The sequence below is a fragment of the Chlorocebus sabaeus genome, chromosome 10 (assembly GCF_047675955.1).
Source record: "Chlorocebus sabaeus isolate Y175 chromosome 10, mChlSab1.0.hap1, whole genome shotgun sequence".
Lineage (NCBI taxonomy): Eukaryota > Metazoa > Chordata > Mammalia > Primates > Cercopithecidae > Chlorocebus > Chlorocebus sabaeus.
This window is the reverse complement of record NC_132913.1, coordinates 20,948,912-20,973,944: the sequence shown is the minus strand read 5'-3', so window position 1 is coordinate 20,973,944 and position 25,033 is coordinate 20,948,912. Positions and strand designations below refer to the sequence as shown.

At 39.6% G+C, this 25,033-nt stretch overlaps 2 protein-coding genes across 12 annotated transcripts in view; one reads left to right on the top strand and one right to left on the bottom strand.

Moving 5' to 3' along the window:
* ZRANB3 (zinc finger RANBP2-type containing 3) overlaps positions 1-25,033 on the top strand; it is a 317,061-nt gene that overhangs the window by 136,899 nt on the left and 155,129 nt on the right. The gene's annotated exons all lie outside the window — the stretch shown is intronic.
* On the bottom strand, positions 2,260-3,563 carry LOC103216985 (succinate dehydrogenase cytochrome b560 subunit, mitochondrial-like). Of its 2 annotated transcripts, XM_007964838.3 has the most exons (2): positions 3,278-3,563; positions 2,260-3,113 (listed from the first exon to the last, which is right to left on the bottom strand). In XM_007964838.3, the coding sequence occupies exons 1-2, from the start codon at positions 3,514-3,516 to the stop codon at positions 2,900-2,902; spliced, it is 453 nt and encodes a 150-aa protein (XP_007963029.2). In that variant the 5' UTR covers positions 3,517-3,563; the 3' UTR covers positions 2,260-2,899. The 2 variants fall into 2 exon arrangements, with proteins under 2 accessions (XP_007963029.2, XP_037843997.2); XM_037988069.2 differs by having other exon boundaries at positions 2,260-3,560.

Here is a 25,033-nt window from a genome sequence, read left to right as displayed (position 1 = left end):
TCTTGTAAATTTGTTTGAGTTCTTTGTAGATTCTGGATATTAGCCCTTAGTCAGATGAGTAGATTGCCAACATTTTCTCCCATTCTGTAGGTTGCCTGTTCACTCTGATGGTAGTTTCTTTTGCTATGCAGAAGCTATTTAGTTTAATTAGATCCCATTTGTCAATTTTGACTTTTGTTGCCATTGCTTTTGGTGTTTTAGACATGAAGTCCTTGCCCATGCCTATGTCCTGAATGGTATTACCTAGGTTTTCTTCTAGGGTTTTTATGGTGTTAGGTCTAACATTTAAGTCCTCAATCCATCTTGTATTAACTTTTGTGTAAGGTGTAAGGAAGGGATCCAGTTTCAGCTTTCAAAATATGGCTAGCCAATTTTCCCAGCACCATTTATTAAATAGGGAATTCTTTCCCCATTTCTTGTTTTTCTCAGGTTTGTCAAAGATCAGATGGTTGTAGATGTGTGGTATTATTTCTGAGGGCTCTGTTCTGTTCCATTAGTCTATATCTGTTTTGGTACCAGTACCATGCTGTTTTGGTTACTGTAGCCTTGTAGTATAGTTTGAAGTCAGGTAGCGTGATGCCTCCAGCTTTGTTCTTTTGGCTTAAGATTGACTTGGCAATGCGGGCTCTTTTTTGGTTCCATATGAACTTTAAGGTAGTTTTTTCCAATTCTGTGAAGGAAGTCATTGGTAGCTTGATGGGGATGACATTGAATCTATAAATTACCTTGGGCAGTATGGCCATTTTCACAATATTGATTCTTCCTATCCATGAGCATGGAATGTTCTTCCATTTGTTTGTGTCCTCTTTTATTTCATTGAGCAGTGGTTTGTAGTTCTCCTTGAAGAGGTCCTTCATATCCCTTGTAAGTTGGATTCCTAGGTATTTTATTCTCTTTGAAGCAATTGTGAATGGTAGTTCACTCATGATTTGGCTCTCTCTTTGTCTGTTATTGGTGTATAAGAATGCTTGTGATTTTTGCACATTGATTTTGTATCCTGAGACTTTGCTAAAGTTGCTTATCAACTGAAGGAGATTTGGGCTGAGACGATGGGGTTTTCTAAATATACAATCATGTCATCTGCAAACAGTGACAATTTGACTTCCTCTTTTCCTAATTGAATACCCTTTATTTCTTTCTCTTGCCTGATTGCCCTGGCCAGAACTTCCAACATTATGTTGAATAGAAGTGGTGAGAGAGGGCATCCCTGTCTTGTGCCAGTTTTCAAAGGGAATGCTTCCAATTTTTGCCCATTCAGTATGATATTGGGCGTGGGTTTGTCATAAATAGCTCTTATTATTTTGATATACGTTCCATCAATACCTAGTTTATTTAGAATTTTTAGCATGAAGGGCTGCTGAATTTTGTTGAAGGCCTTTTTTTGCATCTGTGGAGATAATCATGTGACTTTTGTCACTGGTTCTGTTTATATGCTGGATTGCGTTTATTGATTTGCATATGTTGAACCAGCCTTGCATCCCAGGGATGAAGCCGATTTGATCATGGTGGATAAGCTTTTTGATGTGCTGCTGGTTTCTGTTTGCCAGTATTTTATTGAGGATTTTTGCATCGATGTTCATCAAGGATATTGGTCTAAAATTCCCTTTTTTTGTTGTATCTCTACCAGGCTTTGGTATCAGGATGATGCTGGTCTCATAAAAAGAGTTAGGGAGGATTCTTCTTTTTCTATTGGTTGGAATAGTTTCAGAAGGAATGGTGCCAGCTCCTCTTTGTATCTCTGGTAGAATTCAGCTGTGAATCCGTCTGGTCCTGGACTTTTTTGGGTTGGTAGGCTATTATTGCCTCAATTTCAGAGCCTGTTATTGGTCTATTCAGAGATTCAACTTCTTCCTGGTTTAGTCTTGGGAGGGTATTTGCGTCCAGGAATTTATCCATTTCTTCTAGATTTTCTAGTTTATTTGCATAGAGGTGTTTTTAGTATTCTCTGATGGTAGTTTGCATTTCTGTGGGATCGGTGGTGATATACCTTTTATCATTTTTTACTGTGTCTATTTCATTTTTCTTTCTTTTCTTCTTTATTCGTCTTGCTAGCAGTCTATCAATTTTGTTGATCTTTTCAAAAAACCAGCTCCTGGATTCATTGATTTTTTTTGAAGGGTGTTTTGTGTCTCTATCTCCTTCAGGTCTGCTCTGATCTTAGTTATTTCTTGCCTTCTGCTAGCTTTTGAATTTGTGTGCTGTTGCTTTTCTAGTTCTTTTACTTGTGATGTTAGGGTGTCGATTTTAGATCTTTCCTGCTTTCTTTTTTTTTTTTTAATGAGTATTTTAATTCAGTTTCAGAAAAAAAGGGTACATGACTTCGATGAGAAAGCATAAAATTAAGAGGCTTTTCTGGAAATCCGAGAAAAAGAAAAAGAAATAACCATTAATATGTTCAATAATTTTCTGGATCTTCTTGTGTCAAAAGCTATATATTTTCTCCTCAAAAGCAGCTGCTCCAAGAACTAACTAGCCCTCTTTATCTCCCTCTAACTGGGACAGACTAATTCCCCTCCACCGCCACCTCTCTTCTTTCAGTAACACTGCGTAGGTGTTAATGGCCTGGGCTCTCACCAATGAACAGAATTGTCCTTTAAGCCAGCAACCCACAGGCAGTGGCACCCAAAGCCTCACCCCCAGTCCCCAGGGCAGAAGCCACAGAGCTGGCATTGTTTCCACTGTCTCAGGAAGAAGGAGCCAAAAGCTGACCCTCAGCACAAATCAAAGCCCAATATGGAGACAGAATAACTGCTTCTAGAGTTGGCAAGCTGTGGGCAAAAAAGGGGAGTTTTTGCAGCCACCCCATCTTTAGAAACAAGGGGAAAACTAGACCCTTTTCCACTATTATGGTCTACAAGGTACTCTACTGCTCCAACGGGATCTGAAAGTACAAAAGGACCTAAACAAATAAGGAGAACTTTTCCCAGGCTGGAGATAAGAATGAAAAACAGAAAGATGGATGAATGTAATAAGGTGTAGAAAGATGATGCTGGGAACCTCCGTTCTTCACATCGCTGCCAGCCCCATAGAGGACAACACAGTAAGAACCAGGACAACCACTCCAGACTGGTATAGCTGGGGAATCTTCAGACCTTTTCCTAGGTCCCACATCAAGTGTCGGATCCCATTCCAGGTATGATACATGAGAGGGAAGATGAGTGCAAACTTAGCTGTGTGGATCAGTGCTGGCCCCAGATACAGGGACTTCACGAGTTCCAAATAAGACTCAAAGTTCCCAGGGAGTAACAGGGCCGACATGCCAAAAAGAGAGACCCCTGCACTCAAAGCAATACCAGTGCCACGGTGGCAGATGGACATCACCATGGGAAGAGACCAACTGTAGATAGTGATGTGGGGAGATAAAGGACGGTTTGAACTTATATTCTTATTCCAGAACCACTCCATCTCTTCTTTGGCTGTGGTTCCCAAAGGAACAGCATTTCTGATACAGAGCTGAGGGCTAAAGTGGGCTCGGAGGCAATGACGACCAACATGTCTCAGCAAGAGCGCAGCCATCTTGGGTTCCGGTCTGGACGGAAGTTTCCTGCTTTCTTTTATGGGCATTTAGTGTTTAAAATTTCCCTCTACACACTCCTTTAAAGGTGTCCCAGAGATTCTGGTATGTTGTGTCTTTGTTCTCATTGGTTTCAAAGAACATCTTTATTTCTGCCTTCATTTCGTTATTTACCCAGTAGTCATTCAGGAGCAGATTGTTCAGTTTCCATGTAGTTGTGCGGTTTTGAGTGAGTGTCTTAATCCTGAGTTCTAATTTGTTTGCACTGAGGTCTGAGAGACAGTTTGTTGTGATTTCTGTTCTTTTACATTTGCTGAGGAGTGCTTTACTTCCAATTATGTGGTCAATTTTAGAATAAGTGTGATGTGCTGAGAAGAATATATATTCTGTTGATTTGGGGTGGAGAGTTCTGTAGATGTCTGTTAGGTCTGCTTGGCGCAGAGATGAGTTCAAGTCTGGATATCCCTGTTAACCTTCTGTCCTGTTGATCTCTCTAATATTGACAGTGGGGTGTTGAAGTCTCCCGTTATTATTGTGTGGGAGTCTAGGTCTCTTTGTAGGTCTCTAAGGACTTGCTTTATGAATCTGGGTTCTCCTGTATTGGGTGCAGTATATTTAAGATAGTTAGCTCTTCTTGTTGAATGGATTCCTTTACCATTATGTAATGGCCTTCTTTGTCTCTTTTGATCTTTGTTGGTTTAAAGTGTTTTTTATCAGAGACTGGGATTGCAACCCCTGCCTTTTTTTTTTTTTTTTTTTTTTTTTTTTTTGCTTTCCATTCACTTGGCAGATCTTCCTCCATCCCTTTATTTTGAGCCTATGTATGTCTTTGCAGGTGAGATGGATCTCTTGAATACAGCACACTGATGTATCTTGACTTTTTATCCAATTTGCCAGTCTGTGTCTTTTAATTGGGACATTTTGCCCATTTACATTTAAAATTAATATTGTTATATGTGAATTTGATCCTGTCATTATGATGTTAGCTGGTTATTTTGCCTGTTAATTGATGCAGTTTCTTCATAGCATCGATGGTCTTTACAATTTGGCGTGTTTTTGCAGTGACTGGTACCGGTTGATTCTTTTCATGTTTAGTGCTTCCTTCAGGAGCTCTTGTAAGGCAGGCCTGGTGGTGACAGAATCTCTCAGCATTCTCTTGTAAGGCAGGCCTGGTGGTGACAGAATCTCTCAGCATTTTCTTGTCTGTGAAGAATTTTGTTTCTCCTTCACTTATGAAGCTTAGTTTGACTGGATATGAAATTCTGGGTTAAGTAAATTGCCCAAGGACATATAACTAGAAGATGCCAGGACCTGATATTTGACCTGAAGTCAGATAATTGGAGTGATTCAGCTCCACCTCTCACTATCAATTTCTTTTACAGTCCCCAGGTACCAAACTTTCTATTTTTGAAATAGGATTCTTGAGGACAGAATTTGGAAGACACAGGACTCAAAGGAATAAGACGGTAATGTTAGAATGAGGTGATCGAGTTAAGATTTTGTGTTGGTGAGACTACACGGTAGTCCTTTAAGTCAGTGTCACCTGTGTGCTTACTTCCTTGCTGCTTAGTCCAACTTTATTATTTTTGAATGTGCTTTTTTTAAAAAAAAAAAATTAATTTAAAACAATTTTAGATTTACATAATTTTTGGAAAGATATTACAGAGTTCCTGTATACCCACACCCAGTTTCCCCTATTATTGATATCTTAGATTAGTATGGTACATTTGTCTCAATTAATGACACAATATTAATATATTATTGTTAACTGCAGACCATACTTTATGCAGGTTTTCTCAGTTTTTCTCTCATGTCCTTTTTTTTAAAAAAAAAAAAAGAAAAGAAAAAAACAACTACGATTTCATCCAGGAGCTCATTACTACATATATTAGTAATGTCTCTTTAGGCTTCTCTGGGTTGTAACAATTTCTCACACTCTCTTTGTTTTTGAAGACCTTTACAGTCCTGAAAATTAATGGTTAAGTACTTTGTAGAATGTCCCTTATTTGGGATTCAACTGGTGTTTTCCTCATGGTTATACTTGGGTAATATGTTTTTGGTGGGGAAGACCATAGAGATGAAGTACTGTTGTCATCACATCATACAAAGTATGCATACTGTCAATATGATTTATCACTGTTAATGTTAATCCTGATCACCTGGCTTAAGGTAGTGTTTGCCAGGTTTTCTTACTGAAAAGTTACTCATTTTTTCCCCCTTTTTTATACTGAATTTTTGGGAGGAAAGTAAGCATGCACAGCCTGTACTTAAGGAATGGAGAGTTGTGTTTTACTTTTTTTGTTGTTTTTTTTTTTTGAGATGGAGTCTCACTCTGTCACCCAGGATGGAGTGCAGTGGCACAATCTCGGCTCACTGCAACCTCCACCTCCCGGGTTCAAGTGATTCTCCTGCCTCAGCCTCCGGAGTAGTTGGGATTACAGGCACCCACCACTACGCCTGGCTAATTTTTGTATTTTTAGTAGAGACGGGCTTTCGCCATGTTGGTCAGGCTGGTCTCAAACTCCTGACCTCAAGTGATCCGCCCACCTCAGCCTCCCAAAGTGCTGGGTTTACAGGTGTGAGCCACCGTGCCTGGCTGTGTTTTAGTTTCTTAAGCTTGTAGTAGTCAGAGTTCTTTAGAGGGACAGAACTAATAGAATAGATACATATATAAAGGGGAGTTTTATTAAGTATTAACTCACACAATCGCAGGGTCCCACCAGAGGCCGTCAGCATTCTGAGGAACGAGGAAGCCAGTTCTAGTTCCAAAACTGAAGAACTTGGAGTCCAGTGTTCAAGGGTAGGAAGCATCTATCTAGCACAGCAGAAAGATGTAGGCTGGAAGGCTAGGCCAGTCTCTCTTCTCACATTTTTCTGCCTGCTTATATTCTAGCCACGATGGCAGCTGATTATATTGTGCCCACCCAGATTAAGGGTAGGTCTGCCTTTGTCAGCCTGCTGACTCAAATGTTAATATTCTTTGGCAATACCCTCACATACACACCCAGGGTCAATACTTTGTATCCTTCAGTCCAATCAAGTTGACACTCAGTATTAACCATCACAAAGCTGAAGTAAATACATAAATTATTTGGAATTCATTCATTCATTTATTTACTTAATCATGTATTTATATCATTGTGGACTCAGGGATATTAATTGTATACTTTGAGTTATAATTCATTACTACTTTCTTGTTGCTCAAATTGTTTCAGCTTTGGCCATTGGGAACCCACTCCTGTGTCTCTTTGACATAACCCCTTCATTTTGGAAGTTTTTTGTTTTGGTTTTGTTTTTTTAGCATTTTCTTACTTTCTGGTACTACAGGATGCTTCAGGCTCATCTTGTGCGTTTCTTGTCCCAGTCTAGAATCAGTCATTTCTCCAAAAAAAAAACCTAATTTCATTTTACTGAAGATTAATACTAGAATGAGGACCTGGGCGTTCCATTTCTCTGGGAGTGTCCTTCCTTCTAGGTTCTATGAGCTTGTAGAGCAAGGAGATTATGTATACTAACTTGTGTGTGTATTTATACATAGATATACACATATATATTTATATATGTGTGTATATATGTGTGTGTGTGTATATATATATGTACATGTATAGCAGGGTGTGAAGGCCAGCAATCCTTGATGTTCCTTGGTTTGCAGATGCTGTGCACATGTATTGCTATGCACACACATTGCTATGCACACACATTGTTATGCACACACATTGTGTATCTCTAATCTTTAACCCCACCGTCTGCCATCTATTTACTTAATTGCTAATTTCCACTATACATGAATAGTGATTTCACAGTTGTTAACGTGTACCTCTATGGGAAAAAACTTTATTAGCTAGAGCATGATATAATGTACAGTTCCTTTTGACTTTATTATTACGGACTCCATTCATTTCCAGTGTTACTCAGGTCAGCACCTTATTCCCCCACACCCTCCAGTGAGGGTATTTCAGACATTTGTAATACATATACATTCTTTTATCACATTTTGTTTTCCATCCTGGTATCCTTGACCTCCTCAGTTATTTTTAAAATATTTGCGTACATTCAGGTTTACTCTTTATGTGATAAAGTTCTATGGATTTTCACAAATGCGTAATGTCTTGTATTCATCATTATAGTATCATACTGAACAGTTTCACTAACCTACACAATCCCTTGTGCCTCATTTATTCAATTTCCCCTAGGGCTGAACCCCTGGTAACCACTGATATGTTTAACAACTTTATAGTTTTGCCTTTTCCAGAATGTCATATAATTAGAATCCTATATTGTTTAATATTTACAGACTAGCTTTATTAACTTAGCAATATGCATTAAAATTCATCCGTGTCTTTTCGTAGCTTGATGGCCGTTTCTTTTCATCACTGATTTTTATTCCATTGTATGGGTGTACCACAGTTTGTTTTTTCATTCACAAAGTTCAAAGGACATCTTCATTGCTTCCAATTTTTGACAATAAAGCTGCTGTACATACTCACATGTAGGTTTTTGTGTCATCATAGGTTTTCAAATCTAGGAGTGTGAAACTGCTAGATCATAGAGTGTGCCATAAGATAGTACCACAAACTGGGTGGCTTAAAATAACTGAAATTTTTACTCTCATAGCTGGAGACTAGAAGTCTGAAATAGGTGTCAGCAGGGTAGATTTCTTCCGATGTTTTTGAGGAATAATCTGTTCCATGCCTTTCTCCTACTTTCCAGTGAAGGCCAGCAATCCTCGACATTCCTTGGTTTGCAGATGCATCACTTCATTGTCTGCCTCTGTCTTCACATGCCGTTCTCCCAGAGTGTCTATGCCTCTTCCCTTATAAGGACACTAGTCAGATTGAATTAAGGTTACTCTACTATGACCTCATTTTAGCTAATTATGTCTGCAGCAAACCTATTTTTAAATAAATAAGGTCATATTCTGAAATACTAGAGGTTAGAACTTCAATATATCTTTTGGGAGGGAATTACCCAATTCAACCCATAACATACGGCAAGACTATATTTTTTAACAGAAATTGTCCAACTGTCTTTTGTATTGGCTGTACCATTTTCCGTTTCCATTAGCAGTGAATGACAGTTCCGCTTGCTCTGCACCCTCACTAGCAGTTGGTATTATCATTTTTCTTTTAGCTATTCTAAAGTATGTGTAGTAGTATCTCATTTTCATTTGTAATTCTCTATTCACCTATGTTGTTGAGGATCTTTTCATGTGCTTATCTGCCATCTGCATATCTTCTTAGGTGACATCTCTTCAGATCTTTTACCCATGTTTAAATTGTATTGTTTCTTTTTTTGTTGTTGAGTTTTAAGAGTTCTTTGTATATTTTAAGTATAAGTCTTTATTAGATATGTTTTAGGCTGGGCACGGTGGCTCACACCTGTAATCCCAGCACTTTGGGAGGCCAACGCGGCCAGATCATCCGAGGTCAGGAGTTTGAGACCAGCCTGGCCAACATGGTAAAACCCCCTCTCTACCAAAAATACAAAAATTAACCAGGTGTGGTGGCAGGCGCCTCTAATCCCAGTTACTCAGGAGCCTGAGGCAGGAGAATTGCTTGAACCTGGGAGGCAGAGGCTGCAGTGAGCTGAGATTACGCCATTGCACTCCAGCCTGGATGACAAGAGCGAAACTCTATCTCAAAAATATATATATATATATATGTTTTAATATTTTCTTCCCGTCTGTGGCTTGTCTTTTCATTCTCTTAACAGTGTCTTTCACAGAGCAGAAGTGAAGTTTAGTTTAGTTTAGTTTAGTTTAGTTTTGTTTTGTTTTGTTTTGTTTATGTAGTGTTACTCTGTCGCCCAGGCTGGAGTGTAGTGGCGTGATCTCAGCTCACTGCAACCTCCCGATCCTGGGTTCAAGCAGTTCTCCTGTCTCTGCCTCCTGAGTAGCTGGGACCACAGGAACTGGCCACCACTCCCAGCTAATTTTTGTATTTTTAGTCAAAACGGGATTTCGCATGTTGGCTAGTCTGGTCTCAAAATCCTGACTTCAGGTGATCGGACCACCTTGGCCTTTCAAAGTGCTGAGATTACAGGCCTATAGAGTAAAGCACTACACAGGCTAGCCCCTACCTGTTTCTTCCATTTTCTTCTGCTATTCTCTGGCAGAAATTCTAGAGACAGTTCCATCTATTTATTGTAATCTTTACCAATTACTATTTACATCACACTGGACCAGTTTATTGATCTCTCAGCTTCAACTATCTCTTGTTTAAAGTAGGCAGTAATAATACTTTTGCCATTGGATTGCTTATGTAAAGCATAGGAGGAATACAACAACAAATGTTAGTTTTCTTTCTCTTTTTCTTCTGTTATCAAACACTGTGACCTTCTCTCTTTTTTTTTTTTTAATTTATTTATTATTATTATACTTTAAGTTGTAGGGTACATGTGCATAACGTACAGGTTTGTTACATATGTATACTTGTGCCATGTTGGTGTGCTGCACCCATCAACTCGTCATTTACATCAGGTATAACTCCCAATGCAATCCCTCCCCCCTCCCCCCTCCCCATGATAGGCCCCGGTGTGTGATGTTCCCCTTCCCGAGTCCAAGTGATCTCATTGTTTAGTTCCCACCTATGAGTGAGAACATGCGGTGTTTGGTTTTCTGTTCTTGTGATAGTTTGCTAAGAATGATGGTTTCCAGCTGCATCCATGTCCCTACAAAGGACACAAACTCATCCTTTTTTATGGCTGCATAGTATTCCATGGTGTATATGTGCCACATTTTCTTAATCCAGTCTGTCACTGATGGACATTTGGGTTGATTCCAAGTCTTTGCTATTGTGAATAGTGCTGCAATAAACATACGTGTGCATGTGTCTTTATAGCAGCATAATTTATAATCCTTTGGGTATATACCCAGTAATGGGATGGCTGGGTCATATGGTACATCTAGTTCTAGGTCCTTGAGGAATCGCCATACTGTTTTCCATAATGGTTGAACTAGTTTACAGTCCCACCAACAGTGTAAAAGTGTTCCTATTTCTCCACATCCTCTCCAGCACCTGTTGTTTCCTGACTTTCTAATGATCGCCATTCTAACTGGTGTGAGATGGTATCTCATTGTGGTTTTGATTTGCATTTCTCTGATGGCCAGTGATGATGAGCATTTTTTCATGTGTCTGTTGGCTGTATGAATGTCTTCTTTTGAGAAATGTCTGTTTATATCCTTTGCACACTTTTTGATGGGGTTGTTTGTTTTTTTCTTGTAAATTTGTTTGAGTTCTTTGTAGGTTCTGGATATTAGCCCTTTGTCAGATGAGTAGATTGCAAAAATTTTCTCCCATTCTGTAGGTTGCCTGTTCACTCTGATGGTAGTTTCTTTTGCTGTGCAGAAGCTCTTTAGTTTAATGAGATCCCATTTGTCAATTTTTGCTTTTGCTGCTGTTGCTTTTGTTTGTTTTAGACATGAAGTCTTTGCCCATGCCTGTGTCCTGAATGGTACTACCTAGGTTTTCCTCTAGGATTTTTATGGTATTAGGTCTAACATTTAAGTCTCTAATCCATCTTGAATTAATTTTCGTATAAGGAGTAAGGAAAGGATCCAGTTTCAGCTTTCTACTTATGGCTAGCCAATTATCCCAGCACCATTTATTAAATAGGGAATCCTTTCCCCATTTCTTGTTTCTCTCAGGTTTGTCAAAGATCAGATGGCTGTAGATGTGTGGTATTATTTCTGAGGACTCTGTTCTGTTCCATTGGTCTATATCTCTGTTTTGGTACCAGTACCATGCTGTTTTGGTTACTGTAGCCTTGTAGTATAGTTTGAAGTCAGGTAGCGTGATGCCTCCAGCTTTGTTCTTTTGACTTAGGATTGTCTTGGAGATGCGGGCTCTTTTTTGGTTCCATATGAACTTTAAAGCAGTTTTTTCCAATTCTGTGAAGAAGCTCATTGGTAGCTTGATGGGAATGGCATTGAATCTATAAATAACCTTGGGCAGTATGGCCATTTTCACGATATTAATTCTTCCTATCCATGAGCATGGTATGTTCTTCCATTTGTTTGTGTCCTCTTTTATTTCATTGAGCAGTGGTTTGTAGTTCTCCTTGAAGAGGTCCTTTACATCCCTTGTAAGTTGGATTCCTAGGTATTTTATTCTCTTTGAAGCAATTGTGAATGGAAGTTCATTCCTGATTTGGCTCTCTGTTTGTCTGTTACTGGTGTATAAGAATGCTTGTGATTTTTGCACATTAATTTTGTATCCTGAGACTTTGCTGAAGTTGCTTATCAGCTTAAGGAGATTTTGGGCTGAGACAATGGGGTTTTCTAAATAAACAATCATGTCATCTGCAAACAGTGACAATTTGACTTCCTCTTTTCCTAACTGAATCCCCTTGATTTCTTTCTCTTGCCTGATTGCCCTAGCCAGAACTTCCAACACTGTGTTGAATAGAAGTGGTGAGAGAGGGCATCCCTGTCTTGTGCCAGTTTTCAAAGGGAATTTTTCCAGTTTTTGCCCATTCAGTATGATATTGGCTGTGGGTTTGTCATAAATAGCTCTTATGATTTTGAGGTACGTTCCATCAATACCGAATTTATTGAGCGTTTTTAGCATGAAGGGCTGTTGAATTGAATTTTGTGAAAAGCCTTTTCTGCATCTATTGAGATAATGATGTGGTTCTTGTCTTTGGTTCTGTTTATATGCTGGATTATGTTTATTGATTTGCGAATGTTGAACCAGCCTTGCATCCCAGGGATGAAGCCCACTTGATCATGGTGGATAAGCTTTTTGATGTGTTGCTGAATCCGGTTTGCCAGTATTTTATTGAGGATTTTTGCATCGATGTTCATCAGGGATATTGGTCTAAAATTCTCTTTTTTTGTTGTGTCTCTGCCAGGCTTTGGTATCAGGATGATGTTGGCCTCATAAAATGAGTTAGGGAGGATTCCCTCTTTTTCTATTGATAGGAATAGTTTCAGAAGGAATGGTACCAACTCCTCCTTGTACCTCTGGTAGAATTCAGCTGTGAATCCATCTGGTCCTGGACTTTTTTTGGTTGGTAGGCTATTAATTATTGCCTCAATTTCAGAGCCTGCTATTGGTCTATTCAGGGATTCAACTTCTTCCTGGTTTAGTCTTGGAAGAGTGTAAGTGTCCAGGAAATTATCCATTTCTTCTAGATTTTCCAGTTTATTTGCGTAGAGGTGTTTATAGTATTCTCTGATGGTAGTTTGTATTTCTGTGGGGTCGGTGGTGATATCCCCTTTATTATTTTTAATTGCATCGATTTGATTCTTCTCTCTTTTCTTCTTTATTAGTCTTGCTAGTGGTCTGTCAATTTTGTTGATCTTTTCAAAAAACCAACTCCTGGATTCATTGATTTTTTTGGAGGGTTTTTTGTGTCTCTATCTCCTTCAGTTCTGCTCTGATCTTAGTTATTTCTTGCCTTCTGCTAGCTTTCGAATGTGTTTGCTCTTGCTTCTCTAGTTCTTTTAATTGCAATGTTAGAGTGTCAATTTTAGATCTTTCCTGCTTTCTCTTGTGGGCATTTAGTGCTATAAATTTCCCTCTACACACTGCTTTAAATGTGTCCCAGAGATTCTGGTATGTTGTATCTTTGTTCTCATTGGTTTCAAAGAACATCTTTATTTCTGCCTTCATTTCGTTATGTACCCAGTAGTCATTCAGGAGCAGGTTGTTCAGTTTCCATGTAGTTGAGCGGTTTTGATTGAGTTTCTTAGTCCTGAGTTCTAATTTGATTGCACTGTGGTCTGAGAGACAGTTTGTTATAATTTCTGTTCTTGTACATTTGCTGAGGAGTGCTTTACTTCCAATTACGTGGTCAATTTTGGAGTAAGTACGATGTGGTGCTGAGAAGAATGTATATTCTGTTGATTTGGGGTGGAGAGTTCTATAGATGTCTATTAGGTCTGCTTGCTTCAGAGATGAGTTCAATTCCTGGATATCCTTATTAACTTTCTGTCTCGTTGATCTGTCTAATGTTGACAGTGGAGTGTTGAAGTCTCCCATTATTATTGTATGGGAGTCTAAGTCTCTTTGTAAGTCTCTAAGGACTTGCTTTATGAATCTGGGTGCGCCTGTATTGGGTGCATATATATTTAGGATAGTTAGCTCTTCCTGTTGAATTGATCCCTTTACCATTATGTAATGGCCTTCTTTGTCTGTTTTGATCTTTGATGGTTCAAAGTCTGTTTTATCAGAGACTAGTATTGCAACCCCCGCTTTTTTTTGTTCTTCATTTGCTTGGTAAATCTTCCTCCATCCCTTTATTTTGAGCCTATGTATGTCTCTACGTGTGAGATGGGTCTCCTGAATACAGCAGACTGATGGGTCTTGACTCTTTATCCAGCTTGCCAGTCTGTGTCTTTTAATTGGAGCATTTAGTCCATTTACATTTAAGGTTAAGATTGTTATGTGTGAACTTGATCCTGCCATTATGATATTAACTGGTTATTTTGCTCGTTAGTTGATGCAGTTTCTTCCTAGCCTTGATAGTCTTTACATTTTGGCATGTTTTTGCAATGGCTGGTACCGGTTGTTCCTTTCCATGTTTAGTGCTTCCTTCAGGTTCTCTTGTAAGGCAGGCCTAGTGGTGACAAAATCTCTAAGCATTTGCTTATCTGTAAAGGATTTTATTTCTCCTTCACTTATGAAACTTAGTTTGGCTGGATATAAAATTCTGGGTTTAAAATTCTTTTCTTTAAGAATGTTGAATATTGGCCCCCACTCTCTTCTGGCTTGAAGAGTTTCTGCCGAGAGATCTGCTGTTAGTCTGATGGGCTTCCCTTTGTGGGTAACCCGACCTTTCTCTCTGGCTGCCCTTAAGATTTTTTCCTTCATTTCAACTTTGGTGAATCTGGCAATTATGTGTCTTGGAGTTGCTCTTCTCGAGGAGTATCTTTGTGGCGTTCTCTGTATTTCCTGGATTTGAATGTTGGCCTGCCCTACTAGGTTGGGGAAGTTCTCCTGGATGATATCCTGAAGAGTGTTTTCCAACTTAGTTCCATTTTCCCCCTCACTTTCAGGCACCCCAATCAGACGTAGATTTGGTCTTTTTACATAATCCCATACTTCTTGCAGGCTTTGTTCATTTCTTTTTCTTCTTTTTTCTTTTGGTTTCTCTTCTCGCTTCATTTCATTCATTTGATCCTCAATCGCTGACATTCTTTCTTCCAGTTGATCGAGTCGGTTACTGAAGCTTGTGCATTTGTCACGTATTTCTCGTGTCATGGTTTTTGTCTCTTTCATTTCGTTTATGACCTTCTCTGCATTAATTACTCTAGGCATCAATTCTTCCACTTTTTTTCAAGATTTTTAGTTTCTTTGCGCTGGGTACGTAATTCCTCCTTTAGCTCTGAGAAATTTGATGGACTGAAGCCTTCTTCTCTCATCTCGTCGAAGTCATTCTCCTTCCAGCTTTGATCCGTTGCTGGCGATGAGCTGCGCTCCTTTGCGGGGGGAGATGCGCTCTTATTTTTTGAATTTCCAGCTTTTCTGCCCTGCTTTTTCCCCATGTTTGTGGTTTTATCTGCCTCTGGTCTTTGATGATGGTGATGTACTGATGGGGTTTTGGTGTAGGTGTCCTTCCTGTTTGATAGTTTTCCTTCTAACAGTTAGGACCCTCAGCTGTAGGTCTGTTGGAGATTGCTTGAGGTCCACTCCAGACCCTGTTTGCCTGGGTATCAGCAGCAGAGGCTGCAGAAGATAGAATATTTCTGAACAGCGAGTGTACCTGTCTGATTCTTGCTTTGGAAGCTTCCTCTCAGGGGTGTACTCCACCTTGTGAGGTGTGGGGTGTCAGACTGCCCCTAGTGGGGGATGTCTCCCAGTTAGGCTACTCCGGGGTCAGGGACCCACGAGTCTGTCCCTTCTCAGATCTCAACCTCCATGTTGGGAGATCCACTGCTCTCTTCAAAGCTGTCAGACAGAGTCGTTTGCGTCTGCAGAGCTTTCTGCTGCGTTTGTTATTGTTTACTGTGCCCTGTCCCCAGAGGTGGAGTCTACAGAGACAGGCAGGTTTCCTTGAGCTGCTGTGAGCTCCACCCAGTTCGAGCTTCCCAGCAGCTTTGTTTACCTACTTAAGCCTCAGCAATGGCGGGCGCCCCTCCCCCAGCCTCGCTGCTGCCTTGCGGGTAGATCACAGACTGCTGTGCTAGCAATGAGGGAGGCTCTGTGGGTGTGGGACCCTCCCGGCCAGGTGTGGGATATGATCTCCTGGTGTGCCTGTTTGCTTAAAGCGCAGTATTGGGGTGGGAGTTACCCGATTTTCCAGGTATTGTGTGTCTCAGTTCCCCTGGCTAGGAAAAGGGATTCCCTTCCCCCTTGCGCTTCCCAGGTGAGGCAATGCCTCGCCCTGCTTCAGCTCTCGCTGGTCGGGCTGCAGCAGCTGACCAGCACCGATCCTCTGGCACTCCCCAGTGAGATGAACCCAGTACCTCAGTTGAAAATGCAGAAATCACCAGTCTTCTGTGTCGCTCGCGCTGGGAGTTGGAGACTGGAGCTGTTCCTATTCGGCCATCTTGCTCCGCCCCTGACCTTCTCTCTTTCTCCTCCTCTCCTCTCTCCTCTCCTCTCCTCTCTCCTCCTCTCTCCTCTCTCCCCCTCCACCCCTACCCTTGACCCTCCCCTCTCCTCCCTTCCCCTTCCCACCCCTCCCCTCTCCCCTCCCCCCCCCTCCCCTCTCCCCTCCCCACCCCTTCCCTCTCCCCTCCCCACCCCTCTCCTCTCTCCTCCCCTCCCTTCCCCTCCCCTCTCCTTTTTTTTGACAGAGTCTTACCCAGGCTGGAGTGCGGTGGAGCAGTCTCAGTTCACTGCAACCTCCATCTCCTGTGTTGAAGTGATTCTCATGCCTCAGCCTCCCGAGTAGCTGGGATTACAGGCATGCACCGCTACACCCAGCTAATTTTTGTATTTTGAGTAGAGACGGGATTTTGCCATGTTGTCCAGGCTAGTCTCGAACTCCTGGCCTCAAGTGATCCGCCTGCCTTGGCCTCCCAGTGTGCTGCAATTACAGGTGTGAGCCACTGCACCCAGCCCATCATGACTTTTTATGCTTTACTATTTCTATGTAATTCTTTCTCTGATTAACTCCTTTCCTTCTGTATCTCATATTTTTCTCAAGTCCATCTAAAAAGTAATCCTTCAAAACATTCTTCAGATATCACTACCTCTATTTGCCATCTTTGGTTGCCTTTTGGCTCCTGTCTGCTCTCACTTCTGCTGCAGTTTGAATCATATCCTACCACACTTGTCTGATTTTCTCCACAGATTGGAACTCCTAGGAGCCATGTGTACTTACCACAGTGCCTGGGAATACATTTTCAGTTAATGCTTCCTGAACAAATTAATGAATTTTTATTAATTTATTCTTTTTGTTGACTTAAGATCACTTGAACTAGTCAGAAAAAAGAAAAGATATCATCACCTAGACAAACAGAGGTCTTGTCTATCAGTAATGAGTGCTTTTTTTTTTTTTTTGAGATGGAATCTCGCTTTTATCACCTAGGCTCCTGGAGTACAGTGGCATGATCATAGCTCACTGCAGCCTTGAACTCCTGGGCTCAAGCAATCCTCCTGCCTTAGCCTCCCAAGTAGCTAGGACTACAGGTGTGTGTCACCACATCTGGCTAATTTTTAATTTTTTTTTTAGGGACAGGGTCTCACTGTGTTGCCCAGGCTGGTCTCAAACTCCTAGCCTTAAGCAATCCTCCTGCCTCGGCCTCCCAAAGTGCTGGGATTACGGGCGTGAGCCACTGCACGTGGCCAGCACCTGACGTTTTAACCAGTGCTTTAAATCAGGTCCATACCTACTACCACCCACCCCCCAGTTATTCTAAGCATGGAGGTAAAGTAGCAGATATTCCTTTAAGTGGGTTTGGGGTTTGTGGATTGTTTTGATCCCGTCTGACTCCTGTAACAAAAATACAATAGACAGATGGCTTAACCAACAAACATTTATTTCTCACAGTTCTGGGGCCTGGAAAGTCTAAGATCAAGGCACCAATGGATTCAGTATCTGATGGTTTATAGACAGCCATCTTCTTGATGTGTCACATGGCAGAACGGGTGAGATTGCTCTCTGACGTCTTAAGTTTCTCTCTCTCTCTTTTTTTTTTTTTTTTTTTTTTTGAGACAGAGTCTCACTCGGTCACCCAGGCTGGCACAGTGGCACCATCTCGGCTCACTGCAATCTCTGCTTCCCAGGTTCAGGTGATTCTCGTGCCTCAGCCTCCCAAGTAGCTGGGATTACAGGCACCTGCCACCATACCTGGCTAATTTTTGTATTTTTAGTAGAGATGGGGTTTTACCATGGCTGGTCTTGAACTCCTGGCCTTAAGTGTTCTGCCTGCCTTGGCCTCCCAAAGTGTTAGAATTACAGGCGTGAGCCACTGCTCCTGGGCTGAAGTCTCTTAAAAGGACACTGATCCCATTCATGAGGGCCCCACCCTTATGACTTAACCTCCAAAAGCCTCCACCTCCACATGCATTGGGGGTTAGAGATTTTAACATGAATTCTTTTGGGGAAAAAACATTCAGCCCTTGACAGGAATCTTTTCAAAAACTTTATTAAAATGTCTAGCGTACAGTATTGTTGGTTTTCTAAATAAGTTTAAGTCATTTCTCTGTCTAAAAATTTATCTTGAACACTAGCAAAGTGCAAATGCAATTGATTGCATCTTCAATTTTAAAGAAGTCTATCCTGATTTCTTTGGAAGCTGATGTAATTTTGTTTAGAGCTCCTGCTGTTTTGCACAACTGGTTTATTGTGGTGTTATCTCAATAATCTTAGACAAAATTCAAAATGAAAAGCAGAGGTGGCAATGATGGTGAATTAAACCGTACCCAGATATATACAGACACAAAGCATCCTCCTGGAATTTAATGTTTAAGTTCACATGAGCATTTGAAAAGCACAAAGCACTAATAGCATCATCTCACCCTAAGTATTATTATTACATTAATACATTAACACCTCCAAGTGCGTCATAAAGAGGATGTTGCAAATATTCCTACCATACCAGTTTTTATTAAATGAAATGTTCTTTATGACTAGCAATTGTTTAAAAATGGAAAGAATGGTTAAAATTAAATGTCACCCTGTATCCTCCTTTTTCTTTTTGAGTAATGAGCTTAAATTTTGATAAAACTTAAAAGTCCAAAGAAGCCACAACTTTATTGGTGTGTTAGTTCGTTCTCATGCTGCTATAAAGAGATACCTGAGACTGGGTAATTTATAAAGAAAAGAGGTTTAATTGACTCACAATTCCACATGGCTGAGAGAGGCCTCAAGAAGCTTAAAGTTATGGCAGAAGGCACCTCTTCATAGGGTGGCAGGAGAGAGAGAACGAGTGCAAGCAGGGGAAATAATGCCAGATGCTTCTAAAACCATCAGATCTCATGAGACTCACTCATTATCATGCAAACAGCATGAGGGAAACCCCCATCATGATCCAGTTAACTCCACCTGGTCCCACCCTTGACACATTCTGATTATTACAATTCAAGGTGAGATTTGGGTGGGGACACAGAGCCAAATCACACCAATTGGCCTCTTCCCACACCTGTATTGGGAACTGGACAACTGTGAATGTACATAAAGGCTCCCAACTTTTCATATAGAGTAGCTAGGGATGGTTATCAATACATGTCTTAACTCTTTGTACTAAAACATTTTAAAGCCATTTTTTCCTGTATCCATTTTACTCCTGTATTCAACAAATAAATATTATTGAGTCTTCTATTTGATAAGTTCTTAGAAATATGGATTAAGAAACATGCCTTCATTTGCAGCAACCTGGTGATATTGGAGACTATTATTCTAAGTGAAGTAACTCAAGAATGGAAAACCAAACATCATACGTTCTCACTCTTAAGTGAGAGCTAAGCTATGAGGATGCAAAGGGCAAACGAATGACACAATGAACTTTGGGGACGTGGGGAAAGGGTGGGAAGCAGATGAGGGATAAAAGAGTAAAATTGAGTGCAGTGTATACTGCCTGGGCGATGGGTGCACCAAAATCTCACAAATCACCACTAAAGAACTTACTCTTGTGACCAAACACTACCTGTTGTAAACTATGGAAATAAAAAAATTTTTTAAAAGATTATAGAACAATAGGCATAAAATGAGCTTGTTTTTGTTTAAGCCACGTCCCTCAAAACACACAAAATTATAGCTATTTATCTGTATGTGTATAAAGACCTTCAAGTATATTTTTTTTAGAAAAAGACACATGCCCTCCCTCTAATCAAGTAAGGATGAGTGAGGGGTATATATCTCTGTGTGGTATCTGTAAAATGTAGGGTACTAGAAATATTGGAAGTGAAGTTTACAATCATAAATTCTATGATACTGTTGTGGGAGGAACCATTAATTTCATATTGATTAAGTTGGAAGGGTTTGTGGAGGAGGTCGATTGGAAGTGGGTCTTGTAAAAGAAGCACGTGGAAAACCAGCATTGAAAAAATGAAAATTGGGTGTGGTGACTTACTCCTGTAATCCCAGCACTTTGGGAGGCCAAGGCGGGTGGATCACGAGGTCAGGAGATCAAGACCATTCTGGCTAACACCGTGAAACTCTGTCTCTACTAAAAATGCAAAAAATTAGCCAGACGTGGTGGCAGGCGCCTGTAGTCCCAGCTACCTGGGAGACTGAGGCAGGAGAATGTCATGAACCTGGGAGGTGGACCTTGCAGTAAGCCGAGATCGCGCCACTGCACTCCAGCCTGGGTGACAGAGCGAAACTCTCAAAAAAGAAAAAAAAAAAAAAGAAGAAGAAAAGAAAAAACGAAAATTGAGTAGTTTATTGACTGAGCAACCCTCAATGATTTGCAAGCCCTGTTTCACAGACCTGTCTTTCACAGAACTGAGGTTGAGACAGGGTATGGGGCTATGAGGTCCCCATTTTACTGCAGTTATAGTAGTCTCACTTTTTCTGCTTTACAGATGTTGAGTTTCTTTGTAATATTTTATTTGAAAAAAACTTGCATTGCTTTAAAAAAAAGTCTAAGATTGACTTTTCTTGATTCTTAGCTTCTTTGTGTATTCTTCTTATATATTATAGTGAGGCAAAGTGTGTCTGTTTATCTTAACCTTTATCTAATTTTACTCATCAGTGATTGAAAAGTTTTCAGTAGAATGATTTAATCTTTGACATTTTCTGCAGGTTCTAATATTCTCATAGTGCTCTCAGTTTTTTAAACATTAATTTAGAAAGTCAGACTATTAATAGAATATATTTGTAGTGATGGCAATGTTTTACTGTTCTGAAATTTTATATATTTAAGCCTATAGGAAATGAGATATTTCTAGAGAGTCAGAGTTTTTAGGATAGCCAGGCATTCTGGTTTTTTTTTGCCATAACAGTTTTAAAGAAACATTTTTTTTCAAATACTTTCTATATATTTCTGATTCTTTAAACATTGTACTGTGAACATAATTTAACCTTTTTGTTACTCAAAGTTACCAACTACTGAGACAAGTTAGGCCCTTTACTTTAATAGAGTGTTTTAAGTTATGTGTCTGCATCTTATTTTTTATTTTCACTCCTCCAAAGCCTTTTTCTTCTCTGTCCTAAGTGAATTTCCAGGCAAAATGAAATGACTCTATCTATTTTTGTTAATGTTGGTACTGAGGCTATTACTGATAAATAATATTATAAAAGTAAATATTACAAATAATATTTACAAATGAATAAATGCTGTCTGCTGAAATTTTCTGCTATTTTTCAATACATTTTTATTTGAAATTTATATTTTAGATTATTTTATAATATATCATTAATTCATGGATTGAGTTAGCTATCTTTTTAATTTTTAATTTTTGTGGGTACATAATAGATGTATATATTTATGGGGTATGGTATATAAGATATTTTCATACAGGCATACAGTGTGTAATAATCACATTAAGGGCCGGGCGCAGTGGCTCACGCCTGTAATCCCAGCACTTTGGGAGGCCGAGGCGGGCGGATCACAAGGTCAGGAGATCGAGACCACGGTGAAACCCCGTCTCTACTAAAAATACAAAAAATTAGCCGGGCGCGGTGGCGGGTGCCTGTAGTCCCAGCTACTCAGGAGGCTGAGGCAGGAGAATGGCGTGAACCCGGGAGGCGGAGCTTGCAGTGAGCCGAGATCGCGCCACTGCACTCCAGCCTGGGCGACAGAGCAAGACTCTGTCTCAAAAAAAAAAAAAAAAAAAAAATCACATTAAGGTAAATGGGGTATCCATCTCCTCAAGCATTTATCCTTTGTGTTGTAACAATCCAAATATACTCTTAGTTATTTTCAAGTGTACAATTTAATTAACTAGTCACCCAGCTATCTTACTTTTTTATTTCAATATTGATTCCTACCATTTACTACTTTATTTCAACATTTTCATAGTATTTTGTTATTTTATTTTAACTTATTAGTTTATGACATGATGTTAGCCATGAATTTAATTTAACTATTTTCACTGCTTTTAATGCCACTAATATTTCAGTAAAATAAAATCAAGCCCAGATTTGGGCTTAACATATTCATTTTCCCATAAAAACTAACTTTCATCATTTATTGTTTATTGTTGTAGTTATTAGTACATAGCAAATAACATTTATTTTGGTTCTTAACCCAATTTCAAATTTTTTTCTTAGGAAGATATTTTTAGATAACCTTCTCATTAACTTTTCTGAAGTTCATTATGTATTGCATTTTCTCTAATCAACTGGTTCTACAAAATTAAAGTCATTTTAAAGTTTTGACATGAATAATATTTAATAAATGAGGGATGTGACTAGCAGATGATGACATTATCAGTTTGACATATCTCATTGCTTTTTATAGATTAAAAGTGAATTCCTTAAGTAATAATTGACAGACTGTGCTCTTTTGAGTATATTCTACATATAGATTAATTTAAGAAATTTGGAGCTATTATTAATTCTACTAGAAAACAAAAGAACAGAAAAGTTATTCAATAATAACCTGTTATTATTGGTTATTATAACTAATAATTAAACATACTATTGAATAACTTCTCAGTTAATTCATGCTATTGAATAACAGAGAAGTTATTCGATAATATATTTAGTTGTATTGGAAAAACAAGGGACATCTCTATCCAATAAAAATGTCAGAAACTAAATATTTTTCACCTTATCATACTACTACCCTGGAGGTCATGGTGACATTGCATTATAGGAAAAGTTATCTATCACTATGTTTAATGCAGAAACAATTTATGCAGATGCTACCCTAGAGAAGAAAACCATGTGGTTTAGACCCAGGAAACTGTACCTTGACAATGGGATGGTTGTTTTTTTTCTTTTTTTTTTTTTAGGTTCTAGATCTTCATTAACTTTTCCAGATTTGTGATTTTTTGGTTTTCTCTCTCTTGTTCATGTGCGCACTCTCAAACACAAGCACACACACAGTGATTGTTTATGAAGACTTGACATCAATCCTTAAGGCAGGCGTCCCAAAAGCAGATACAGACAGGACCTCCAGGGAGTGAAGTCCTCGTGGGGACATGGGCACACTGGGATGAGAGGACCTCAGCTAAGGAGCAGTGCCCGCCTCCAATCCACTGTCTACTCGGAGACATGGCTGCCACCAGTCCTGAGTTGTTGAGAGAAGCCAGGAGTCACTGTTATGCCCAGACCGTTTGTTCCCCAAAGAAGACCACCAGAGTCCAATGTCAAAGCCAAGCAGCAAGGATCTTTATTACAAGTTCGAACCTGGTCCCTCCATTCTACAGCATACAAGAGAGGGCCCCAAACAATGCGAGCGTTTGCTTTTTATAGCCCGAAAGTTACAGGGGAACAAAGAAATTCTTTTGGTTCCCGCGCTTTTAGTGGAACCTTGAACGGCTGTCTCCTTATCGGAGGCTTTCCAGGTGGTGTTTATACTGGGCTCAGGGAGTTTGAGAGATATATGGCGATATGTGGTGGGATGGGAGGATGGAATGTGTTTGTACTAGGCTCAGGGAGTCTTGAGCCCGGGGCTAGAGGAATGCGCCCAGCTCCTTTCATCACATTTTTACACAGATCTGATTTTTAAACACTGTAAACTGAGGTTCTTACCATACAGGTCCAAAAGATCATACTATGGGCCACCACTGTGAGCCTCCCATCCTAAAGTATGAGTTCTGAGCTCCAGCTTGGAAATACCAAGGTAATTAGCGCACATTTGCATGGCTATTTTTGTGAGGCAGCGTTGGGGTGGTTTTTAGAGTAAAAATCATCTGTGCAAATGTTCTTTAAATATATAAAAATTAATTTTTTCTTTTGAGACGGAGTCTCGCTTTGTCACCCAGGCTGGAGTGCATGGCATAATCTCTACTCACTGCAAGCTCCGTCTCCTGGGTTAACGCCATTCTCCTGCCTCAGCCTCTCGAGTAGCTGGGACTACAGGCGCCCACCACCACACCCAGCTAATTTTTTTTGTATTTTTAGTAGAGACGGGGTTTCACAGTGTTAGCCAGGATGGCCCCGATCTCCTGACCTCGTGATCCGCCCACCTTGGCCTCCCAGAATGCTGGGATTATAGGCCTGAGCCACCACGCCCAGCCTAAAAATTAATTTTTAAATAATAAATACTTTAAAAGAATTGATGGTTTCTCTTTCTTTTCCTTAGTTGTCCTGGTTTTTTTCTTTTATTGCCTAACTCAATTTAAATAGCAAATTTTACTTTTGGTAACATTCCATGTCTTTTTCTTAGAATAACAAATTGATTTTGCTGTCTCAGTTGATTCACATTCTTGTTTTCATTTCTGCACATAATACCCAGCCTAATCTCAGAATTCAGTGGCCTTCCTTTATGTTTTAACTTTTGAAAACTATCTACTCAACTCAAATTAGGGCTCAATTTTTAGTCAATTGTGGCATTTTGGCAAGTGGCACAGGATGTGATTAACCAGCATTTTGTTTTCCTCTTGCTTATTTCCTTTTACATTTTATGTGACGATTTAGTAACCATTAGGTAAGTTAATTTTTACTTTTCTTAAAAAAAAAAAAACTTTCACAAAGACTTCCTTTCTTTCTCCTTCTTTTTAATATATACGAGACCCATCTTAAAAGGGTGTACGTTCTGAATCTGAGTAGAGAATCTCCATCATTGTTTAATTAACATTTCAAAAAATTACCTAGTTGAGATTTGGAATTCTTTCTAATGGTTTATTCTAAAGAAATTGCTATGTGTGAACACATGAATTGACAGATTAATCCAAGTACTTGTTCAACCAAAAGTATCCTAATAACCTGCAAACATTTTGTCTCAAGTTGTTGATGGATGTGCTTTTGATTCCTTACTTTGAAAGCAGAAGTAATTTTCCCTTTGTTACAAATAAGTGATGGCCTTGTTTATTTACTTTACTCCCACCATAATTGTATGTGTCATTGTGTAACTGTAGAACATAGTATTTTAATATACTAATCTGAATTTCAATACAAGGTTCTTTATTTTCTAATTATGTTGTCTTCAAGTTAATTATAGTGCTGCCACATTAAAAAGGATATAAAGCATCACGCTGTAATTATTTATGATACTAAGCAAGGGATTTATTC

Bases quoted from the DNA above. Each gene is read 5' to 3' on its own strand.
- LOC103216985 (XM_037988069.2), bottom strand. From the start codon at position 3,516: ATGGCTGCGCTCTTGCTGAGACATGTTGGTCGTCATTGCCTCCGAGCC.